Source organism: Calonectris borealis, chromosome 2, assembly GCF_964195595.1.
Source record: "Calonectris borealis chromosome 2, bCalBor7.hap1.2, whole genome shotgun sequence".
Taxonomy (NCBI): Eukaryota; Metazoa; Chordata; class Aves; order Procellariiformes; family Procellariidae; genus Calonectris; species Calonectris borealis.
The window spans coordinates 121,983,862-122,009,097 of NC_134313.1; the positions used below are offsets into that span (position 1 = coordinate 121,983,862).

The 25,236-nt window shown below is 39.5% G+C and overlaps 2 protein-coding genes across 6 annotated transcripts in view; one reads left to right on the top strand and one right to left on the bottom strand.

Moving 5' to 3' along the window:
* Positions 1 to 339: 339 nt before the first annotated feature.
* Positions 340 to 10,681, bottom strand: KIAA1143 (KIAA1143 ortholog). 5 transcript variants are annotated; one of them, XM_075143197.1, is made up of 5 exons: positions 10,465 to 10,681; positions 8,746 to 8,905; positions 5,837 to 5,875; positions 1,516 to 1,597; positions 340 to 651 (listed from the first exon to the last, which is right to left on the bottom strand). In XM_075143197.1, exons 1-5 carry the CDS (start codon positions 10,630 to 10,632, stop codon positions 642 to 644), a joined length of 459 nt encoding a protein of 152 aa, XP_074999298.1. In that variant the 5' UTR covers positions 10,633 to 10,681; the 3' UTR covers positions 340 to 641. The 5 variants fall into 5 exon arrangements, with proteins under 5 accessions (XP_074999298.1, XP_074999295.1, XP_074999297.1 ...); XM_075143198.1 differs by having other exon boundaries at positions 562 to 651; positions 1,479 to 1,597; XM_075143194.1 differs by lacking the exon at positions 5,837 to 5,875 and having other exon boundaries at positions 1,516 to 1,598.
* A 165-nt stretch (positions 10,682 to 10,846) lies between these two features.
* KIF15 (kinesin family member 15) overlaps positions 10,847 to 25,236 on the top strand; it is a 39,902-nt gene continuing 25,512 nt past the window's right edge. Inside the window, exons 1-11 of the mRNA XM_075143199.1 lie at positions 10,847 to 10,951; positions 12,655 to 12,697; positions 14,019 to 14,202; positions 15,161 to 15,237; positions 16,367 to 16,404; positions 17,361 to 17,458; positions 17,849 to 18,028; positions 18,715 to 18,924; positions 19,045 to 19,170; positions 20,576 to 20,698; positions 21,418 to 21,541. Of these exons, the coding sequence (XP_074999300.1) occupies positions 10,924 to 10,951; positions 12,655 to 12,697; positions 14,019 to 14,202; positions 15,161 to 15,237; positions 16,367 to 16,404; positions 17,361 to 17,458; positions 17,849 to 18,028; positions 18,715 to 18,924; positions 19,045 to 19,170; positions 20,576 to 20,698; positions 21,418 to 21,541 (1,231 nt within the window). The 5' untranslated portion in view covers positions 10,847 to 10,923. The remainder of the gene's footprint in view (positions 10,952 to 12,654; positions 12,698 to 14,018; positions 14,203 to 15,160; positions 15,238 to 16,366; positions 16,405 to 17,360; positions 17,459 to 17,848; positions 18,029 to 18,714; positions 18,925 to 19,044; positions 19,171 to 20,575; positions 20,699 to 21,417; positions 21,542 to 25,236) is intronic.

Sequence of the window (25,236 nt, forward strand, 5' to 3'; positions counted from 1 at the left end):
GGATTTACAAATGTAACATGTCCTCATGGGAATAATCAGGTTGGCACACTGCACCTCTCTGGCAGTTCTATTATCAGACCAGTGCTACAACATGACTTTAATATGCATTTATAGGTCTGGTTTAAATTTTCTGAAAGGACAACAGGTCTATTCATTTTCAAAATCAGGGTAACATGCACTCACACAATTAGTGTGAAATAGTATGAAGATTTGCATCTGATCTTATGCTGCAGGAAGCTGGTATGTTTGGAGACAGCAGTCATAAGAGGCTTCATTATCAGGTGACAAAAAAATCCCATTTTATACACTGAAATTTTCATTAAAATATCTTTGGACCACTTATAGAAAACATAATTTATTGTTTAATACCAGATTAACAAACTAAAACCAGCTGTTTCACACAGCAACTTCAAATTTGCTCCTCAATGAAGCTTTACAGCCCAAATAATTTTGTATGTCCTGTCACGCAGCAGCAGAACTGGTTTCATTGCCGTGTACCCTGTAATTCTGCAGCAGTCTCAGATCTTGCTTAAATATGGTTACAGAACACACCATACTTCCAGGAAATTTCAAAGTCACTAGTCCCATTTCCACCACCTTGTTCTCCCCAGTTCCATCAGCTCTCAGTGTTATTTTGAATTTCAGCACATCCTGTTACATAAATGGTAGAGAAATGGTCACCTTCAGTGCACTGTACATGGGCAACTGAAAAATTTTAAAACTTTGTATCACAGCTATAACATTTCTTGACATACATTTCCTGTTTACAATTTCCTACTTGAAGAAAACCAAAATAATGCTTTTCCACAGCTTAAAGATGAAATACATTTTTTTAAATAAGCTGTTTGAGATCCCAAATAATCATAAACACATATGTAGCCAACCGAAACAAATATACTTCAAAAAAACCCCACCACCAAACCACCAAGCGCATCAGTGTGATAACCAAAATGCACAATTTCCAAGGGTTTAGGCATCTTTGAATGTCAAGTCAACAATAACAGGTAAAAAACACACAACTGTCAACTAAGCCCAGTAAATAGAGAGGAAATAATTTTTTAGTAATGGAGGACATTTTAAAATGTATTGATTGCAAATTTATATAAGCTGGATATGTACAGGTATATTTTGCTACTCATTTGTGACCTCAAATAGCTTTTACATACGTGGTTAAATTCTCTTTTAAAATAAAGACATGACATACTGTTCATACAGTTCCACATGAACTGCAAAGACTTAGCTCTTGCTAGTTTTACACTATGTTTCTCCAGTTGGACTATAACAAAGTAAGAGAAGACTCATACACTATGCTTCAATTTCTAGGAAAACACTCAAATCTTACTCAGATCCCTAGAAGGGTAAGTAAAATATAAAAAAATACAACTCCTAATCATCATTTTCCTCATCATCAAATGAGAGAAGACTGCTATTTTTTATTTGCTTAGCTGTACTCTGAGGAGTAGTTGCTTCTCTCTTACTTTTCTTTGCCTCTTTCATCTTCTTACTTGAACTTACATTGAAGTCCAAAAACTTCTCTGATGAACGTTTGGCTGGTTTCCTGAACATAATTTTTCCATCAGCAGGTCCTGGTTCACCGTCTGTAACAAAGAGAGTAAAATTAGAACTCATCTGCGCATGTTCACACACACATACAAACCTTCACTATTATCTTTTCTTTTTCCCCATGACCAAGATCAGCGAGACCACTGATAGAATACAACAATCATGAAAATGTATTTTTTGGCCACAAAGTCTGTATTGATGAATGTCCTTCATGCACACACATCTGCTCCATGGAAACCAGCCCTTGAAGACAGTTCTCCTGCAGTTCCTATTAGAAATGGGTTCTCACTAACCAGAGCTTTAACTTAGAAGAGACTGTGAGCAGTAGACCTTTTCCCGCACAATCCAGCTGCATCCACTTATCAAAATGGAGAGGACAACTTTAGAGGAGCCTCTAATTCCACTTCACTATTTGTAAAATCCATGACAACAAATGCACTTATTTCAGAATTATGGTATCTCTTTAAAGAACAAAATGGCACATATACAAGACACAGCTTTTCTTTTTCTTCTAACATACCCTGTCCTGCTGAGACAGCTAAAAAGATTACATGGTCATAAACCTGCCTTTTATTATCGTATAGAATGAAAGTTTTAGGGTTTCTTTGTATCTGCAAAATCACCAAACTATTCCAACTGACTAATTCTGCTCCTCTGCATGTACTAGAGCAAATAACAATTTTAAAAACAAGAGAAATCCCTTCCAGGATTATCAGGTAGAGGAGGAAAGCTACTGCACAACTAACAGCAATATTTCTGGGAAAAAAAAAGTGTAATTGTAAAGTCATGAATCAGACAGAATAGCTCATGCTGCAGTAGTTTGCAATTTTTATAATGTATATGTGACAGGATGTTAAAGAACCATAGGTTCTGTGCAAGATATTTTTCCTGAAGTACTTTTGTGAAATTCATTATTCAACAGAAATTTCCTAACAATATGCATGTGTTTGACAAGATTATGTGCTATTTAATTATAACCAATAAATATCTTTTGTCTTTAGCACGAATTCTTTCCTCAATTCACAAGTATTATGGCAGAGGACTTAACATTTCAGTGTTATCATGCACAGCACTGGCTGAAACACTCTTCAGTGCATATTCCAAACAATACAACTATTAAATCTGGTGTCTTAAGGGTTGTGTGGTACAGATTAAGACCATCAACCTCATTAGGAAACTTCACTTATAGTTCCTTGAGTTTCACAGACCCTTTTTAAGAAGAAACCTAGCTTAAAAACTAAGCACCAATTCTGTCAATGACTTCTACAGAATGCACACTTCTGCAGTAGTTTATGAGAGAATACTACTATGCAGAAAATAACTGACCAGATTTTGGGAAAATATTTCAGTGCTGATGCATTAGAAAAGCATTACATCTACAAGGAATTACCAGCAGTAATAAAGTGTAGATATGATAAGCATACTTCTCAATGGATCCGTTGTGAATTCTGCATGGAAAGCTTAGGTGTTTAGATGCTGTACATGGGATACAGAAGTTTAGGAAGTGCCTATGGTAAATTCTGGCAGAGAAAAATAACTATTCCTGAAAACATATCACACCCAACCAATCAAAATGCACTATGTATCATTCTTCTCAGAAGTTGGATTAAAAATTCAAAATATTTTTCCACATAACTGCCTTCATTTTTGGGCTCTGAAGTTAAATATAAAATAATTCCCCTTACTAATTGTTGGTTAACTACAATGTCTATTTGGAAACCCAGATCTTCCAACTTAAACAAGATCCAAGGCACATGATATAAGCCAAATTATGCCCAAAAAATGCATCTATAAGAAAAATTTCACTTATAAGCAGACCCAACTGTTTATATACTTGAGCCAGTCAGCACTGTATACAGTACCAGTACAGCTGTGGAAATAGGACTTCAAAGCAACCAGCTACTGCATAAGCATGAGGAGCATCAAAAAATGTCATTGGACACTCTTTTAAAGAGCAATTATTACGTTTTCTGAGAACGGTAAATTGAAAAACCAAACCCCTAAAAACCTAACGAAAGCATATCCACAAAATAAATCGGGTAACTAACTATGTACTCATACTCCATGTAAAAATGGCAGTCAGAAATTCCAATTTTACCCCCTAGTCTCCTGCTACCCACGTTGTGAACTGCACAAAATCATTTCATCTTGTCTACCAGATGGAGAAACTGATAGGTATCTTTTCAATAGGAATTTAAACTCTTAATAAGCAAAGTGCATAAACAGAGCAAAGCTCAAAAACTCCACCAAAATGGCAACTAGCTTAGCTCTGACCTCCAGGGCCTCAATACTATTTCTGGATCATTCTGCATCAAAGATTTTAGCTCTTCACCTGGTTAAACACTGTCAAAATTTCATTATATGCTCAAGGACATTCCTTTCAACAGGAAACCCAGGCCAACTTCAGAGAGCTATGATGCGTTGGCAGTGCTTGACAAAGAATGAAGCAGATGAAGAAACACAGCAGGCCTAGCCTTACCTAAGCAACTTGTGGAAGGAGGGAGAACAGACAGACTATGCTTTTTGAAAGAATTTGATGTAGCAGCTCAAGAAATTTCTGTTGATTTGTTAAGATTGTCTTTTCCAGCTGGTAAAAGCTTCACCTCATCCCTTCTAATTTTACCAGACACTTATGTGTCAGCTGTCTTTTTTGTTTTCATCGGTGACCTCCAAAAACTGACTTGTATTAAGCAATGCAAAGAAGAGACTGAAGAAACAATCTCAGTGTTGGTAGTTTTTAAAACAGAGCCCTGATAAAAGACTGTATCAGGATTACAAATTATGGAAAACAGGATTTCTGATAAACACACTGAAACACACAAAGTAAAATACAACCAACATAAAAGCATTACAGCAGAAATAATAAAATCCAGTTCTGATAAGAAAGTCAAAAAACTACACTAGCAGTTCAAATTCTGACTGTTCTTAGTCATTGCTGCTTTTACCTGGATCACAAACTTTTACACTGGTCGACTAAGAGCGGCACAATTAGACTTTGAGCTGAAAACTCACTTCACAAGTGACATCAATTTAAGAAGCCACAAATGCCGAAATTTTTTTCTTCTGTTTTAACTGCAAGTTATGTATTACAAGAGAAGCAGAAATGAGGGTCTGAAAAAGAAACACTGCTCTTCAGTTTATTTTTTATTTAGTAGTCATTTGTGTAGTTAGCAGCACCATTTTTCAGTAGTTTCTGTCCGCAGGGGTCAATGAGGCAACAACAGGAAACACAAATGCCACTAAACTGGCAGGAACAACAGGAGGAGCAGCGCAAACAGTATTTCAAGAGATATGCCTATTCAATTATAAAGGTTGGAAAAAATTTATGATAACCTGGCAAATTTCTTAATGGTTTCTAAGGTTAGAAGTTCAGGTCAGGCATTTCAGAGGCTGCTTCTAGTGCTTTCTCGCCAGCCATCTCTATGCATGCCTTTGGAAGAATTTACTACAGAAATTCTGCACACTGGTATCGTGAAGATAAAAAGGCCAGTCTTGCTCAGATATTCAGTCTCAATCATTTATGAAGACACTTGGGAAAGTTTTTGTTACTTAAATACTGTAAAATTAGCTTTGATTTAGATTCCTGCTGTTCACATGATGAAGAGCAGCATGAACTCTGCAATATGTATCTGATATAACAGCTGCTTAAGCTAAGGAAAGAGCTCTGATACTCAAGACAGCATAGACTGTATTCTCCTTGCCTCTCCCCTCTCTTGTTCTCCCCCAACCCCAGCATACAGAATGAGACAAGAATAATATTAAAAGACTTTGAATTAGTAAGGACACCTTCTGCCAAATTTGGTCATCTGCATGTATCAGAGTGTCCCAGAAGCCAGATGAGCTAGAAAAGCAGTAGAAAAATCAATTCCATAGACTATAACGAATGCTGGGATAAAGTATCTTGCAGTAATTGCCATCTTTTCTTTCGTGCAAATTTAATTTCTCATAAGACCATTTTTCTTTGTCTCTGAACCAACACGAACTATTTATAAAATGCTGCATTAAAATATTAAGCAAAATGACTGTTGATAAACAAATTACTTCTTTTTAAAAAGCCTCTAAGTCAGTCTTCCATGGAGAAAAATATTTCAATACGGAAGGGCGTTTTCTCATACAGGAAAGGTTCAGTCCCAAATAAAAAAGTTCCCTGTGACTATACTTGCAAAAGCCAACATAGAAGCGTCACTAAATTTTGTTCTGCCTTAGGAGGCAACGAAGAGCAGCTAGGACATTAATCAGCTGTTTTTGCCAAATTAATGCAAAGTGTTACTCATCTGTAACAGAAAATGCAAGTCACAGGAACTGCTGGTGCCTGAAAAAAAAAAAAAAGTGTAACTGTGTCAAACTGGTTATAGAAGAAAATGAAGGAGAAAGGATGTAAATGAGATACGGAAAATCCTAGAATAATATCCCAAAGCAAAGCCTGAAGACAAGGACCTTCAAATGAATACAATCACTGCAGATATAAATGAGGAAAGGGCAGAACCTCAAAACTGAGTACTTTCCATGTTTCTATTCACAACAGATAGTTAGCAGCACATTACTTATGATCTATCAAAGTGCCTCGGCAGTGATGCATGGTGGAAAGAAAGATTATCAGCTGGAAAATTTACTTCCCTGCTACCTTTTCAGCTTCACGTGATTTCACTAATGATCTGATTTGGGCTATATATTACGGTCTAGTACCCGCTAAATTAATTTCACTTTCAACTCTGGGATAAAAATCAAAGCAACAAGAAATGTAATCAAATCATGCAGCATCAAACTTTCTTTACGCTTCTCATTTTCAGAACTGACAATTATCCAAAAAAAAGAAAAGAAATTAACACGTTGTTCAAAACTCTCTTTATTAAACTGGAAGTAACCAGCTGTCTAAATACCTGCCTCTGAATAGAAATCAGAATTCAAATCTAGAGATCAGACTGACAGTGCAAAGCTGGACAAAGACTCAAAAAAGCCTTCAGCAAGCTGTAGCACAGTCACCCACGCCTTCATTAAAAATTTCACACTAGGTCCTCTCCATAGCAGAGGAACATGGTAGCACTTACCCTGTTTATTCCCATTAGCCAAAAAAAGGAAAAGGAGGCCAAGACCTCATATTAACAGCAAAGGCATATGAACAAATAGTAACACAATAATGTAGAAAAGAGGGCAGCAGTCCCCAGAGCACAGTGATTCAACACTCCTGCTACTTACTGTTGTGGGGTTTTTTCCTCCAAATGCAAGTTATTACTGAAGGGCTGAAGGGGTAATAAGCAGAGGTGCCAAAGTCCTACAGAGACTCAATACTACCATCATGTCTTAAGAACGTCTTTTTCCACCAAAGAAGTTCAGTTACTCTATTCAAATACACTTCCATTTCATACCGTGTATTCAACTTGGTAACTCTTTTGGGCTTTTTTCACAGCATGGACTCCACCTCAATAGATTCTCATGGACAAGTACTTCTTTTTGCCCAGCCTTACAAAATCATTTTTCCTCCTACTGTGATCACTCAAAATTCAAGTTGTGTATATGAAAAGGAAACCAATGCTTAGAAAGAATTATGCCATTTCTTTCCAATAGGTTGAAATTTCTCCCAATACTAGGAAGGTGATCCCATTTTTGAAAAGAAATCATGTAACAACTTTACAAACTGCAACACAAAGCACATGCATTACACTTCAATAATAAGAAATCAGGAAGTAAGCCGTAAGCTGAACATATTTTCTCAGAGGTGTTCAAATTATACAAACACAGCCCTCAGTCCACTAGCTGGTTACACCTTACATGTACGTATCTCCCTGCAGAAACAAATCGGACATAGTTTTATTTAGTTTCAAGCTAACCTAAAAATTAAGAATTTTTCATCAATCTGCTTTTCAAAAATTTAAGATTCTCAGCGTATTTTCTCCCACTACTGTTATTTGACGTCTCCATTTATACCATTTCTACCATTTAAATTTTAACACATACTTCTACAAAGGGACAGCACAAACCTGAATTTTCGAATCCAAATGGCAGAAAAAGACAGAAGCTAAGGATGTCATATTGATAGCTGTGTGCTAGCCTCTGAATCTGCTCTAAACTCAATTTACAGCCTTTGTAAATTACCACAATGGCTAACCAAGGAAAAGGTCCACAGCTTCTATGAATCACCTTTCTATTTTATACTTGTGAGGTTCCAGTTCTATATTCTTAATTGTCAAAACATTTCCACAAGAGACAGTAATATCTACCTTTAATCTGTCTTCTGTCAGCAAAAAATAAAAATAAAGCTACATTTCATCACACTCGGTGTGATGATGGAAGTTTTTGGACTCTCAAAATATTTATGTCAACCATATCTGAATGATGAATACTGATGGAAATTCTTAACATAACTGTATTCATCAGCTATAGTTTCACGTCTTTATTGTCTAACTGCAGCAACTTCTCCCACACCACTTCCATCTTTCCATTCTTGAAAAGCCTGTTAAATAACTTAGATAAAGCTTTCTAATTCTTTGTAGCAAAGAAACATTTTTTTCTATACCTTGCTGTTCGTTGGCACTATTGTATCGTCTGTTATTTTCAACTAATCCGTTTAGTTTTGCTTAATATATTTGCAAGTCACAACACATACTGGAAACGATTTTAAACAAGTAATAGCATGGACCAGTCAGTTAAATGAACACATTACTGAGCTTACACACCTACCATTCTTTCTACTGAAGCACTAACCTGAGTTTCCTCCTTCTGCCCAGACACTCTCTTTCATGAACGCATACGATTACCTTTAAGACATCCACTCCACCGTCAAATTTTGTTGAACTAATTAATGAGTTCAAAAATTACAACAGGTCATGTCAAAAGACTGTGTACTAGGACAATGACACACCATAACAAAAAAAAAAAGAGGAAAGAAAAAAAAAGAAAAAAAAGAAAAGAAAAAAAAAGACTTAAGGTGGTATTTGGAGGTAGGATGATGCACAATCAAGAAGCACAGAACTACAACACTACAAAAAGCCAGAGAGCTTGGATATGTACTCAACGATTTCAGATTAGGAATCACAAGTCCAAATTATTTAGCTGAAAAATTCAAAACAACTAATCAAATCAGCTAGTATTAAACAGTGGAAAACTGAGCAAATACCAAGCTCCCTTTTATGGGTTATTTCTCTTTGGCTATACAAAGCAAGAAATTAGTAGTTTGAAATTCACCTGATTCATTTGACTTTAAGGCCTCTTTGATTTGCTGTTTAATTTTCATTGCTTCTTCGGCAGTCAAGTCCCCTTTTTTCAGAGTAACCACTTGAGGCTGCTCATCTTCATTGTCACTGCCATTCTCACTATCACCATCTGCAAGTGGAAGCTGCTCTCTCTAGACAGAAGAAAAACAAAAGCAATTCTGTTCACCACATTAAATCACAACAGCTAAGGGTGGGCTAGTAAGTACTCTTTGGTTTCACTTTTGCAGTAAGGTTAGCGAGGAGCCCTGGCATAGCCGTCAGTGCCAGGCCCTCCCAACACGCTTTGTCCAAAAGGCACTCCAATTCTATCACTGAGACACAGCGTCCCCTAGAAAAAAACAGTATGGGCTCTTTCAATTAAAGACCAAAACAGTAGGAACTTGGAAGGTAAGAAATTCATTCCTTTTGTTTGTTATCTTTACTGTACAAGCACTGCCTGCCATGCAACACTACAAAATCTTAAATGCTGGGTCCAAATTTGAATCTTCTATGCTGTACTCAAAACAGTGCAGAGGGAAAGGGAGTCATGGTGGCTTTTTTATTAAAGCTCCCTAAGCAAATCATTGTAAGCATTACTGACACAAGGAAGACCATGTCCCCGTTTCCACTCTCTCAAACTTGTGCTCTGAGACAGAAGGATCATTTGGAATAAAATTTTATATAAATAAACTTGCTAGCATGGAAACCTCAATGCAACAACAGAAAGTTTGGCAATATGATAGGAACTGAAAAGCTCATCTTAAAAGGAGAAGTATAGATACTATTAACATAATCTACTGAAGTTACCAAGAGATAGACAAAATGCAATCTTCCTCAGCAAGTGGAACAGTTAATAATAAATTTACTAAAGACATACTTTTATCTCAAATTCCAGCTCGTCATAAATAATGATGGGCCTCTTTCTTAAGGCATCCTGTAAAACCTTACAGTTAGCAGGAAAGACACGCAAAAGCACATTGGAAACAGAAAAAGATTGCCCTCAGAAAAGGCTGCCTTTTAACAAGCTGGTTCAAACCCTACTGCCCTTGTCCTGCCTTCCCGGCCATCACACCGGAGTTTGTCTGCTGACCTGATGTTAAGATGATGTTAAGATGATGTTAAACCCTTTCTAATATATTTTCTTACTGCACTCTTAAAGACCTTTTTTTTTTATTCCTGCTTGGGCTTTGTAAGGCCAGTTAAACTTGGGACATCATTGCTGTTTCCCCCGTTGCCCCCAGAGACCAACTTGGGCACTGACGGGTCGGCACTGGCTACTCTGCAAAGAGCACCATGACCACCACAGCTGCAATTATTAAAAACAGCAACGGGGAGGGGCACTGGATTTTTTTGTTGTTGTTGTTGTTTTGAATCTCCAACACAGAAGCAAAAACAAGTTACAAAGACAGTTTCAGTTAATTTTCAGCGGGTAACTACTGTTCCCCCTTGCCCTACAGGGCAAAGCCTGAAGTGCTGCTTCCCCACCTCCTGCGACGGGGTCTCTCCCCCGCCTTCATTTTAGGCCCCAGGCGGAGCATCGTGGCAGGGAAAGCCCCGTGGAGCGGGCGCTGCCCTTTCTCACCCCCGGCGACGGGCCGGCCGCGGTGGTGGGAAGGGAAGCAGGGCCGCGACACAAGCCCACGGGAAAGGGGCCGGCGGCAGCCCGGGGCGGGGAAGGCCGCGCTGCCCCAGCACAGGGCCAGGCCGTTACCTTGGTTTCCACCGTGGGCCCCTCCCGATACCCGACCTGCCGCTTGAAGCGGCTGAGAAAGGCGGGCTCGGCCGGCCGCACGTAGGAGACCTGGTTCCTTTTGCTCATGGCCGCTGCCCGCGACCCAGCCGCTCTGCCGCCCCTCCCCTCCCTCAGCCACCCTCCCATCACGCACTTCCGGGCCAGCGGGCGCGAGAAGACGGCGGCCCTAGTGGGACATAACTAACACACCTCCTCCCCTCCGTAACTCTCCCCGTCACGTGAAGGGGGCGAAGGCACTTTCAGCCAATGGCAGGAGAGAAGCCGGAGCGGGGAAGGAGGATATAGAGCGAAATGGCCGCGCCCACACTGGCTTCGAGGAGGGGGCGGGGCTACACTGCCTGCGGCTCTTAGCGCCAAATTCAAACGTTCCGCCATTTTGGAGAGCTGAGCGGGTTGGCGCTGGGGTCGGCAGGGCCGATGAGGATCATGGCTCCCGGCCTGAGAGGTGAGGGGGGACGGGGTGACCGTGGGGCTGTGCGGCCGTGAAGAGGCTGAGGGATGTTCCCCCTTGTGCGGGGAGCGGGCGGGGACGGAGGGACGGGGCGGCTCGGTGAGGGAGGCCGCGCTGCAGGCAGTGCCCCCGGCCGGCTGAGGGACGGCTCTGCCCTCTGAAACCGACCGCCTCCGGGGGGAGTATCACCCAGGTGTAGGAACAAACAGGATCAGGTAGAGGTATGGCCGCGTTGGCTGGGCTCGGTGCCCCACGGAGGGGCTGATGCCCTGGGGTTGCGGTCACGAAGTGCCCGCAGGGCAGCCGCGCTGCCCCTGGTGGCGTCAGGGAAGAGCGGTGGGGGTGGAGGAGCGACTCGGAGAGGGGTGACCCCCAGCGCTTCCAGAAGCACCGATATCCCCAAGGGCTTCTCGTGGTTGATACGTGTAAGCAGCCCTCCCAAGCGGGAAGGCTTTACAAACCCTGTTGCTCTCGGCCGTCCCGCGTTTATCAGTTCGTCTTCTGTAATTTTATCGAGTTTTAATTAGTTATGATGTTTGTAACTAGTTTCTTACAAACGTTCAAGTGAGACCAGCACTTTAAAACAGGAGCTAGAGATTAAAATTAGCTGAGAGTCGGTCATTTCCCAAGGTACAGGTTGTGCAAGTGTCTATCAGTCTGATTTCAGTTTTAAAATGCACTGCTTTTCTTATCCCAGCTCGTTTTGATACCTTGCGGATTTGAAGAATAAATTACAAGTTAGCACATCTCTCAAATGTTATTGTGGGAATCAAAGTAGGGAGGCTCGCATAGCAGCAGCAGGAGGATGTTAATGTAGTATGAGTATTAATGAGAAGGTTAGTGCTTTTACACACCATTATTGATCCTACTTTTAAAGGCATCCTCCTACAATAGAACCTGTGCACTTTTAGAGACTTTATAAGGTCTTGATTATTGGAATATTTTGGTAAATCATCTTTCATTGTCATTCTACTTATTTGTTAAATTTGATTATGTTACTTAATTAATATTTTGACTAACCTATGTGAAATAATTTCATGTCAGATTCATTCTTAAGTAAAAAATAAGTCACCGTATCTACCTATGGCGTAATATACGCCATCTCCTTGAAATGTGAAGCTGTGCAAAATGATGCTCATACATATAGGAGAGCTTTATGTATTACAGAGTGCTCAATATTACTTCATAAAAGTGAAAGTAATACAGCTACTCAGTTGTGCAGGTTTAGGAAATTGAGTTTTTGCAGTCATGTCCGTAAAACTATTTCATGCTGTATTGTCCCATCCTTTCTAACCGTATCCCCCTGTCCAGCAGTAAGTTAGCAATTTTTAAAATATAATTGGACTACATAATACTATTAACATTTATGTTCCTAATTCTCCAAAACACTTGCAAAATCTTATATACATTAATTTAAGAGACTACTTATTGCACATAGATTTACAAGTGTGTGCATACTTACATTTCAGGACTGGAGTTTTCTCTACCTTTGCAAGAAACTGCAAACTTTCTGTCAAAGGAAGATAGTTACTAAATATTTTTGTGCAGTTCTGATTCATGCATGAAAAGGATATTTATAAGGCTCTCTATTTATCTCCCTCAGTACTGCTTACAGTATTTTCTGTTTAAATGGGAGTTTTGAGCAATAATTTTATCTTGTTTAATTTTTGTATGTGTGTTTCTCTTCTATTTTATAGGAGATATACGTGACTCTGCACTACCTTTGTTGAACTCACCTAGGTAAAGTAGTATTGGCCAGTTCCCATATATGAATAATCACATTGTATAAAAAATGTAAACAAAACCTAGTATAACTTTGTAAAATAACTTAAAGTTTTTTCTTTCAATGTTTTCCTGCACAAGATTGTTGCCTTTCTCTCCAAACTTCGTTATATGTTTTTAAAAAAATGTTGTCTTAGTAGAAGTGTTGTTCTGAGGCATCAGATTCCTCTTGGAATGCTGCCATGCAGTAAATTCTCATTTGTCCACCAACTCTGCAGCTGGACTCTAGAATTTCTCTGAAGAGATATTCCATGAGGAAATTCAATTCTGTGAGGAAGTCGTAAGCTAAAACAAAAAACAAAAAGCTCTCCTCCAAATATAAAGTCTCTGCCACAACTCAGAATAATATTATCTAATGAAAAAATATTCTGCAAGTTAGTGTGGTGTGTCTTAAATCCAGTATAACATCTTCCCTTTCTCAGCTGCTTGCTGTTCCTTTTTAGCCCTTTCCTCTGCCACTCTCCAACCCCACATTTCAGTCATGAAGTCCTTCCCCCACTTCTAAAATTATTCTGATCCTTTCTCTTGTCTACCAGAAGTAAAAATCAATAACAGTTATAACACCCTTGTGCTATAACTGCCTTTTGGGAAAGAATGAAGTAAAGTAAATCGAAATTTGCTGCCACTTCTTGTAGGAATTTCATTCTTTAATATTATATTGGTATATTGGTATTTATGCGAGAACTCCTCAAAGCTCTTGTATAGTCATGCATAGTTACTTATTCCAGCTAAATTTACTGGTGCATCCACTGATAAATGTGATGAAATAGGTTAGGGAGCTTTTAGATGTAGGCGTTGCTATACTTGGTTGGACTCATGGATCAAGAATTGATTGTTCTTTCCCTTTTTGCGAGCAGCAAAGAGAAATGCTAGTCACTTTCTTGCTGGAATCTGCCCCATTTGTAAAGTCTTTTATAACTTCCAGTAGTAAGAAGGATGCTTGAAGCCCATAGTCTTGGAAACTACCGAAACCTTTATTATAACACTGGTTTTATATATATCTCAAGTTCACTGTGAAATGTGTTCTTTTAGAGCTGAAGTTACATGCAACAGCAATAAATTCCACTAACTTCATGTTCTTTGTTTTTAAATCTGCCACATTGTTACCTTTAATAAATCTTTGACTTGTAATGAATTGATGTGTACAGGTAGAAGTAGTATATTTTCAGGAGAGACCTTTGTATGACTTCACATGCTTAATCTGATTTTTGTGATTTAATTTTATCAAACAGATGATAGATCTATTTCGAAGTAATCTAATGCATAAATATTCATTTAGTGTTGAAGGTGATGCTATCAAAGTTTATGTAAGGGTACGTCCCCCTTCAGAGGGAACTGTGTTAACCGATGGAGATCAAGGCTTGTGTTTATCTGTTCTTTCATCAAACACCATCCGTCTGCATTCAAAGCCTGAGCCAAAAATCTTCACTTTTGATTACGTTGCAAATATGGAAACAACACAGGTAATAACTTCCAGAATCTCATAATGCTATTGCAGTTTTTGCCCAAATTTTGGCAACTGCTACGTTAAACCTTTCTAAAGATGTAATGCCTTATATCTTATTTTTTGCAGTGGACAGATTGGTAATATGTAGTTACAGTACAGAAACAGTTATACCATAGACAGAAAATACCACTCCCCTGTTGAGACAAACATATAAAAATAGCAGTCAGTCAGTACCTTGGTATTAAAGATGTGATTGGTATATTAGGAACTTAAGAGTTTATATTCTATTAGTTATATTTCCTTCTTATACATTTGCCTTTTAAACAGATGCGTTGTCCATCTGTGACAGGTAATACTGGAAGGAAATCCTTCAACTTAATTTTTATAATATTGTGTTTGGAATTCTGAACATAATTTAAATTCCTCTAAGGCTTCAATTCTTTTTAGTTCTGGTTAAAAAAACAAAGCCCCCAAAAAACCCCACCCACTGTAGGCCGTTATTTGTAGCTAGGCTGTTCTTGCAGGTCTAAGAAATACATGAAAATAGATGAGGTTAACAGTTGTGCAGATTTGTTGAATATGCCATTGTGCAGTGGCAAATGTTGAAAGTTAACTAGATTTGAGTGTCATAGGCTCAATGTTGACCTACTGATGGTGTAAATGACATAACGTAATCAAAAACACTGGACTAAAATTAATATAATATATATTTGAAAGCTGTTACTATGATGCTGAGTTTTATTATTTTTCTTTTGGTTATCAACAAGGAATAAAATTTTTTCAGAGGGAGTGATTTATGTCACAAAGACTTAGGATGTATTGTTTTGCTGTGAGAACTCCAGGAATCATGATACATGTCTAACTTTAAGGAATGCATCTATTTTATACATTATAAAGTTATGGCATAGAAAACACTGATAGAAGAGATACTTAAATGACTGGTGCTAAGTGCCTTCTCTTTCCCTTGTCTTCAGGAGTCAGTGTTTTCAAGTGTGGCCAAAAATATTGTTGAATCTTGTATGAATGGCTATAATGGAACCATCTTTGCATAGTAAGTCATTTAATGGTATTTCGTAGCAATTGCAACATTTGAGGAGATTGTGTAAATAAGGAGTTGTGGTTTTAAGTGCCAGAGCCCGCTTAACATTACAGTAAACTTTGAAAGTGCTTCTTTAGTGCAGCACAACATAGGGAATGTTCCTGCAATATTGAAGAGTACTTCCTATTCTTCTTTTGGAACGATCTATTTGTAGGTGTTATGCTTCTAATATTTAAGGCCAATAACGTGGATTAAAAACTCACTTCAATTTTACTATTGTTTGTCGAAAAACTAGAAGTTTTATTCTACTATTAAAGAGAAAGCTCGTTGTTTTAAGTATGTCTATAGTAAAATGAAATGAAAATTGCTTTAACTTGATATTTGGCCACCTCAACGCTTTCCTGAGTCTTAGCTGCCTGTGGGAAAACTCATGAATGATAATTTTAACTTTCAAAATGTTTTCAAGGTGGAAATATATCCATGACTAGTAGCATGAATATCATTATATTAACTCTCAATATTTTTTCATTTTGAAAACTGAGTAAGCACTTTGGTCAAAAATGCTAACTTGAAGGACTGATCTAATCAAAACCTTACTGGGTTTTTTAGCCTAGCACAGCATTTGTAAAACTGAAGTGAAGTCGTCTTTGTTACAATATACAAATGTGGAAAAATGAAGTGAAATTGCCAAAGTTTCTCTAGCATGATTAATAACTATGGTTAAAAAATACAGGATATATTCAACTTAAAAGTATTTTTCTCGTTTTGGGTTTATATGCACTGCTGAGTCACATAAACCCCAAAAGATTGACCCCAGAATTAGTTTAATGTATATATTTGAAAGCCTTCATTTTAATGCTAAGTTCCACTATTTCTCTTTGCAACAGAAATAAGGAAGAAAATGGTGGGTGGTGGGGGAGAGAAAAGGTGATTTATCTAACAGAATTTCATGGTCAAATTTGCTGTTCTATTTTTATATCTTTTTAGCTGACTGATTTCTCAGCCTCTATCTCTTTTTATCTTCAGTTTAGAAGAATTTTTTTTTTTCATCTTAAGCTGTGAGTTCTTCTTAGAAGATGCAGATTAATGAAAAATTCAGAGCCAGAATAAAGCTTTATCTGACCTTTTTTTTTTTTGTTAGTGGCCAGACTGGGTCAGGAAAAACCTTTACTATGATGGGTAAGTGGATGAGAGAGCTTAATCTTTCAGTGGTTTCTTAATGTTTTTTTTGTCTTGACTTGAAACGTTGCCTTGCCTAAACACCAGGGATGATTTAGATTTGTATTCCTGCAGATAACTTTAAGGTTTAAGAAATGGTGTAGTGCTCAGTGTAGTTGTTCTTGCTTTATATCAAAAGAGTGAAATATAGGTACTCTCCTTTATCTTTTTGAAGATGTAGATTTTTTTTTCTGTTTTTAACAGGAGAGAAGCTTTTCAATTAAATCAAACACTTTTAGTAAATTTTCTCAAAAATGAGAATTCTACTGGTTTCCCCGTTTGGCTGATATCCCTTGCATGTGTAGAAAAATATTCTAGTATGCAAGGGTCTTCCATATTGAGGTATAGTGGAGTTTTCAAAATAACTGCTTCCTACCCAACGAGGAATTTAAGGCTTCTTTGTATATGAGGGGATCCACTTGTAATCTTGTTCCTCATACAGTGGTGATTTTAAATGCATTAATATTGTACTTGACATTAGAAAATTATTGAAATAACCAAAACCAGTTTGGCCAACATGTTTTCAAGGACTACATAGAAATTAACTAAACATGGGGACAAATCTACCCCATCTTTCTGATTCTTCAAATCAGGGTTAAGGTAGCTGTATTGACGTACCTGCACATCTGTACATGTTTTTTATGGAAGTCCAAGTAGTTTATACTATTTTAGACTTCGGTAACCTATGGACAGGTAAAATAAACTTTCACAAACATAATTTAGACTACATATAAATCTGATTATGGAATATTATCTTAGATCTTGAAAGCTTATTTTATTGCATGTCTTGTGTGGTTTTGCCATAAACTGACTAAAACCGGGTTGCTGAAGTCTTCTATAATGACATCTTGAAAAGATCAACCATTATTCTTTAGTAGTACTAATTAAATTTTTTTTTAAATTAAAAATCTCTTTAGGACCATCTGATTCTGATAATTTCACTCACAGTCTGAGAGGTGTAATTCCACGGAGCTTTGAATACTTATTTTTTCTAATTGAACGTGAAAAAGAAAAGGTACATTTATTTTATACTTATTATTGCAGTGAAAGTAATGTGCCTCATGAAAGATTAGCTCAGGCTGTTTGGTAAGCCCAGTGTCTAGCAGTTAAGTTTCCAGGATTATTGCTGTCTTGCATCAAATTTATTAATGAGAAATGCTTGTGTCTAGTACTCTACCAAATTATAGTATGCTTTCTTCAGACATAAGCATGCTTATATTTTGAGTCTAAAAATGCATCTAGGTTTCTGGGTGTTGGTTGTCATCTGGGCATCAGAAATGTATAGTATGCAGAATATATATGCAAACTCGTAGCTTTAGATATGTATAAAAAGATACTCACTGCCATACAATGCCAGACTTAATAAACCCAATCTGTTTATAGTGTAAATTACTCTGTTTTACAGGCTGGCAGCGGAAAGAGTTTTCTCTGCAAATGCTCATTTATTGAAATCTACAATGAACAGATATTTGACTTGCTAGATTCTGCTTCAGCTGGACTCTTTCTCAGAGAACACATCAAGAAGGGAGTCTTTGTTGATGGTGCTGTTGAACAGGTGTTGTCATCTGCTGCTGAAGCATACCAGGTATTTTTTGTCACTTTTTAATGTTTGGACTATTTATCTTGATGCTTATTTGGTAAATATTCCTCTTTGATTAAAGCACATATTTTTTGCACAGTGTCTGTGACACCCTCTTCCCCTATCTCCATCCTCCAAAAAACAGTGTAAAAAGCTGTTTCTAGGCAATGCTTCCTGACTATCCCACGCATCTAAGGAATCATAGTTCTGGAGTTTGGAACATATGAATTGCAATTACAGTAATCTTTCCCTAATGCTTGCCCTACACATCTCTGAAATAGCAACAGAAAACTACATCTCCTGCTAATTAGGCAGTGTATGTTCCAGAAATTGTCAGGTTTATTTCTCCATGAATGAAACACATACACATAGTACTACTGTGACTTTAAATTTTTTTTCCTTGTGTACTGCTAACATACATCAGTATTGAATATGTTATGCTTTCAAATGGCAATGGCACTCTTGGAGAAAAGAAGTGCGTATTATAATTAGTGTTTGTATTAAGTTGGACTGTAGCTATATTTTTTCACTTTTAAAATACTTCTATTGGAAAAAAAGTAAAAAAGTCCTTGTCCTTGAGATTTTTGAAAGCTGTTACACTGAAATATGCTTACTACTGTTTGTCACCTGTATGTAAATACTGGATACAGTCTGAGATACTTGATATTATTTGATGTCTTTTTCATGCTTAGGTATTAACTATGGGCTGGAGAAACCGTCGTGTAGCATCGACATCAATGAACAGAGAATCCTCAAGATCACATGCAGTTTTCACTATCACAGTGGAATCCATGGAGAAAAACAATGAGATTGTTAACATTCGGTCTTCCCTGCTCAACCTGGTAGACTTGGCAGGATCTGAGAGACAGAAAGACACCCATACAGAAGGACTAAGGTTGAAGGTTAGTTCTGTAATATCTGTGGCCTCTTTCTCCTTTCAGATGTACTGCCCTGTTCCATCCACCAAATCTATTCACCTTTGTTCTCTTCTCTTTTGTTTTTTTTTTTTTTTTTTTTTTTAGGAAGCAGGTAACATAAATAGATCACTAAGTTGCCTGGGCCAAGTAATCACAGCACTTGTTGATGTGGGTAATGGAAAACAGAGACACATTTGTTACCGGGATTCCAAGCTCACTTTTCTGTTACGGGTAACACATATCCTCTGGATTTTATATGCTACTTGGGGTGTAGAAAAAATATTTGGGTTGGTTTTTTTACTCTAAAAAGCTGAATTCAGGTACATTAAAAAATTTGTATCAATATTGGGCAGGCGGAAGAAAGCTTGAAAAATATCTTTTACCTAAACAGACTTATAGTCCATTTATTGCTGTTAACTGAAGACAAGAAATTTATTTATGCTTATAATCTCCTTTCACATATTTGCAAGTTTTAAAGAAGCAGCAGCAGCATATGTTTTCAACCCTATAATTTGGGAAATACTGTGTATCACAATGCAATATTTAGAGATGTGTTGAAACGTTTGGCAGGATTTCCAGAATTAGCCTATGTGTGCTAAGTGTCAGATTGATAAGAATTAGATAAATTTACAGTTTCCTACCTGAGAGCTTATGGGCTTTTTTCAAGATGAACAGAAAACAAAGATGGAAGCAGGCAAAGATTTGTATGCCAGCACTCACCAAAATTCTGTGAACAGTAATGAATAGTATCTGTAATATATTTTTGTATTATAATATAGTACTTGTACATAATATAGTACTTGTGTTGCAACACAGTATTGTTGTGATCACAGCAAAATTTCCCAATCATTCCATCCCTGTTCTATGTATATCTTGGAATCATGAACCTCTGAAGAATTATGTTCTTCCAAGGCAACCCAAAATACATAGAAAATGGAAGAGAATTGCAACTGTATGAGCTGTTACTTTCTTAAGTGGGGTTTTTTTCAGGTGGTTGTACTGCAAAGAAGTCCACAAACATGACTACCTCTGCTAGACAGAGAAAATGCCATTGAGGCTTGTGGGCTAAGTTGTAGTACTAGGCTTTTAGAGTCTTAGGTAAAACTGCTGCCTTCTTCAGAGATTTGAGAGCTACTTGTCTACCATGGAGGTATTTGCAAACATGCATGTAAAAGGGAGAGGTTCCTCTTATCCTTGGCCAAGAATCTGTTGTTTTGTGATTTTGTTTGTTTGTTTGGCAATTGCTACCAGAAGTTGGGTTGGAACAATCAACAGGCTCAAAATAGTGCGAATACTGATCTGCTAATGACCAAGATTAAAGTGAAATATCTACTTTATTCCCTGAATTTTTTTCTGTTTTTTTTCTCTCTGCTGTTCAGGTATAACAAATATCTCAAGTTTTTTATTATTAATATAGAATCAGGGTTTTGAAAATCCAAATGAAGTCTTTATTTACAATCACATCCTTCATACCCACGTTTGAAATAAAATTTCAGAAACTTAAGTAGCGTGGAGATTTGTTAAATAAAATCCCTTCTGCAGTTTGTTCAAAGTGATACACAGTAGCTCTTAGGGGATTGCTTCCTGCTGTAGCCAAAAACATGCAAATAAAGCTAACTTCTGTGTTTTTAAATAGGATTCCCTTGGTGGTAATGCGAAAACATGTATAATCGCAAATGTTCATCCGGGATCCAAGTGTTTTGGTGAAACACTGTCCACCCTGAATTTTGCTCAGCGAGCAAAGTTGATTAAAAACAAGGTAAGAGTTATTCAGTGTCTTTATTTTTGCAACAAACAATTTCTTGTCATTTAAACTACACATCTGCAAACAGGACAACTTCATTGAAATACTCTTGTGCTTTCAGTAATTTAAATGAATATAACTTATTTTAAAATCCTAAATTTGCTTTCCTAAATGTTTATGGCATGATTTTTGAAAAGGACTTGTTTGCTTTTGATTATGAATAGAGTACAACAGCTGGGGACTAGGTAATGGCTGGTAATAGTGTGTGTTCATTGCTTGCTCTCTGAGCACTTCATTGGAAAAAGTAAGTAAATCTGTATTAAAAATTAAAATTGTCATGAAAAAAATTAGATTCAATGGTATTTCAGTGCATAGTTTTTATATATGTTAACTCTCAAAATGTAATTTCTCATGAGTGGATTTTGAAAGTATGTTGGCATCTGGCTGGAAACTACTGCCTTCGATGTATACAGCTTAGCTGTGGTCAAAAAGCTCCAGAGAAAATTTTGCAGAAAACATTAAATTTTTTAACCAATATTTTTAGCTAAAGTGCAACTTAGTGGTTTCTCAGTAAACTGAACATTGCTCTTCCCATGAGTTCTTCCTTTCCTAAGATGGAAGACTTCTCAGTAGTTTTGTTGCTTTGCAGTCTTTGACTTTTCTTTTATCCTATAAAATATAAGATTTTTTTATTTGTACCTTTTCCTAATTTTCTCTTAACATATTTATGAAAGGCTGTGGTAAATGAAGACACACAAGGAAATGTGAGCCAACTGCAAGCTGAGGTCAAGAAGTTGAAAGAGCAGCTTGCTCAACTTACTTCAGTGCCATTTATGCGTGATATTTCTGTATCACAAGGTAAGAGTTGGGGGTGAGGGAGAGAGAACTTGCTACTTTTCTAGCCTAGAGTGTTGGAGCCTTATGTAATTCATTAAGTTTCTGAACAATTAATATTTTTGTAGGGACTGACCTACAGAGGTTACATTTGTCTTATGGATCCCATTGCCTGTATCTGTAGATAATATTTTGCAGAAATTTGTAATGTGATTTTATTTTCATCCTCTCAAGTTTGTTGTTGTGGTTTAACCCCAGCCAGCAAATAAACCCCATGCAGCTGCTCGCCCCCCCTCCCCCCCCCCCCGGGGGGGATGGGGGAGAGAATCGGGAGGGCACAAGTAGGAAAGCTCCCAGGTTGAGATAAAAACAGTTTAATAATTGAAATAAAACGAAGTAGAACAGTAATAATAACAATGAGAACAACAACAATAACAGAATACACAAAGCAGGCGATGCACAATGCAACTGCTCACCGACCGCGTGTCACGAACGGGGGGCGAGCCCCCACACACACCTGGTTTTTATACTGAGCATGATGTCACATGGTATAGAATACCCCATTGGCCAGCTGGGTCCACCACCCCGGCTGTGCTCTCCCCTCCTGGTGCAAGCACCACCCAGCAACAGCCAAAGCATCAATGGGCCATCAACGCTCTTTTCACACTAAACCCAAAACACAGCACACCCCCCCAAGCTACTGGGAAGAAAGTTAACTCTGTCCCAGCCAGAACCAGGACATTTGTGTACAGGGCTATATTTCTATAATATAATACCTAGAATACTCTTCCAGTTCATAAGAGGTATGCTGCCTAAACCTTTAAGTAACCAAAAGTTTACATGCGATTGCTTGCACATGTAGGAGGGAGGACACTAAGGTGTTGATATTACCATTGAATCCACATTCTTTTTAAGCTCAGGACTGGATTCCCCCCCCCCCCCTTCCCCTTTTGCCCCTTTAGGAAGACCCTAAGAAGGATGTTTACCTTTCGATAACAGATCATTTTCAATGTAAGATGGTAATGGGGTTTTTATCAATATGTAATTTTTTATTTGCAGTAGCTTTTCACTAGATCACTGCATCTGCAATATAGATCTAAGCATAGCTTTCTACTATGTATACTTCTCACTGAAATATGCTACCTTATAAGTTTGCAGACGACACCAAGTTGGGCGGGAGTGTTCATAGAATCATAGAATCATTAAGATTGGAAAAGACCTCTAAGATCATCGAGTCCAACCGTCAACCCAACACCACCATGCCCACTAAACCATGTCCCTAAGTGCCTCATCTACACGTCTTTTAAATACTTCCAGGGATGGTGACTCAACCAGGGCAGCTTCCCTGGGCAGCCTGTTCCAAGGCCTGACCACTCTTTCAGTAAAGAAATTTCTCCTAATGTCCAATCTAAACCTCCCTTGGTGCAACTTGAGGCCATTTCCTCTCGTCCTATCGCTAGTTACTTGGCAGAAGAGACCAACGCCCACCTCACTACAACCTCCTCTCAGGTAGTTGCAGAGCGCAATGAGGTCCCCCCTCAGCCTCCTCTTCTCCAGACTAAACAACCCCTGTTCCCTCAGCCGCTCCTCATAAGACTTGTGCTCCAGGCCCTTCACCAGCTTCGTTGCCCTTCTCTGGACACGCTCCAGCACCTCAATGTCCTTCTTGTAGTGAGGGGCCCAAAACCGAACACAGTATTCGAGGTGCGGCCTCACCAGTGCCGAGTACAGGGGGACGATCACTTCCCTAGTTCTGCTGGCCACACTATGTCCGATACAGGCCAGGATGGCATTGGTCTTCTTGGCCACCTGGGCACACTGCCGGCTCATGTTCAGCCGGCTGTCAATCAGCACCCCAGGTCCTTTTCCTCTGGGCAGCTTTCCAGCCACTCGGCCCCAAGCTTGTAGCGTTGCATGGGGTTGTTGTGGCCAAAGTGCAGGACCCGGCACTTGGCCTTGTTGAACCTCATACAATTGCCTCAGCCCATCGATCCAGCCTGCCCAGGTCCCTCTGCGGAGCCTTCCTACCCTCCAGCAGGTCAATGCTCCCGCCCAACTTGGTGTTGTCTGCAAACTTACTGAGGGAGCACTCGATCCCCTCGTCCAGATCGTTGATAAGGATATTGAACAGGACCGGCCCCAAAACGGAGCCCTGGGGAACACCGCTCGTGACCGGCCGCCAACTGGATTTAACTCCATTGACCACAACTCTCTGGGCTTGGCCGTCCAGCCAGTTTTTGACCCAGCGAAGAGTACGCCTGTCTAAGCCGTGAGCCGCCAGCTTCTCTAGGAGAATGCCGTGGGAGACAGTGTCAAAGGCTTTACTGAAGTCCAGGTAGACCACATCCACAGCCTTTCCCTCATCAACGAGGCGGGTCACCTGGTCATAGAAGGAGATCAGGTTGGTCAAGCAGGACCTGCCTTCCATGAACCCGTGCTGGCTGGGCCTGATCCCCTGGTTGTCCCGGACATGGCTTGTGAGCGCCCTCAAGACGAACCGCTCCATAATCTTCCCTGGCACTGAGGTCAGGCTGACCAGCCTGTAGTTCCCGGGATCCTCCCTCCGGCCCTTCTTGTAGATGGGCGTCACATTGGCAAGCCTCCAGTCGTCCGGGACCTCCCCAGTTGAACAGGACTGCTGGTAAATGATGGAGAGTGTCTTGGCAAGTTCCTCCACCAGCTCCCTCAGTACCCTCGGGTGGATCCCATCCGGCCCCATAGACTTGTGAGCGTCCAGGTGGTGTGGCAGGTCGTTAACTGCTTCCTCTTGGATTATGGGGGGTTTATCCTGCTCACTGTCCCTATCTTCCAGCTCAGGGGGCTGAGTGGCCTGAGGATAACTCCTCTGACTGAGGCAAAGAAGGCGTTAAGTACCTGAGCCTTATCCTCGTTGTTGGTAGCAACGTTCCCCCCCCCCCCCCCGCATCCAATAGAGGATGGAGATTCTCCTTGGCTCTCTTTTTGTCATTAATATACTTGTAAAAGCATTTTTTGTTGTCTCTCACGACAGTGGCCAGGTTGAGTTCTAGCTGGGCTTTTGCCTTTCTAATTTCCACTTTGCACAACATAACGAGATCCCTGTACTCTTCTTAAGAGTTGCCTACCCCTTCTTCCAAAGGTGATAAACTCTCCTTTTTTTTCTGAGTCCCAGCCAGAGCTCCCCATTCAGCCAGGCTGTCATCTTCCCCGCCCGTTCTTCTTATGGCACATGTTGAGCTGCTTGAGGGTAGGAAGGCTCTGCACCTGGGGGCTGGTGGGGACCTGGACAGGCTGGCTGGCTGGGCCGAGGTCAATTGTATGAGGTTCAACAAGGCCAAGTGCTGGGCCCTGCACTTGAGTCCCAACAAGGCCATGCGACGCTACAGGCTTGGGGCCGAGTGGCTGGAAAGCTGCCGGCTAGAAAAGGACCTGGGGGTGCTGGTTGAGAGGCGGCTGAACATGAGCCGGCCGTGTGCCCAGATGGCCAAGAAGGCCAATGCCATCCTGGCCTGCATCAGAAATAGTGTGGCCAGCAGGAGTAGGGAAGTGATCGTCCCCCTGTACTCGGCACTGGTGGGGCCGCACCTCGAATACTGTGTTCGGTTTTGGGCCCCTCACTACAAGAAGGACATTGAGGTGCTGGAGCATGTCCAGAGAAGGGCAACGAAGCTGGTGAAGGGCCTGGAGCACAAGTCTTATGAGGAGCAGCTGAGGGAACTGGGGTTGTTTAGTCTGGAGAA

Bases quoted from the DNA above. Each gene is read 5' to 3' on its own strand.
- KIAA1143 (XM_075143194.1), bottom strand. From the start codon at position 10,632: ATGGGAGGGTGGCTGAGGGAGGGGAGGGGCGGCAGAGCGGCTGGGTCG. The intron at 8,906-10,464 runs GTAACGGCCTGG...TCTTCTGTCTAG, and splicing joins GGCCCACGGTGGAAACCAAG to AGAGAGCAGCTTCCACTTGC. The intron at 1,599-8,745 runs GTGAATTTCAAA...TCTTTGTTACAG, and splicing joins CTTAAAGTCAAATGAATCAG to ACGGTGAACCAGGACCTGCT.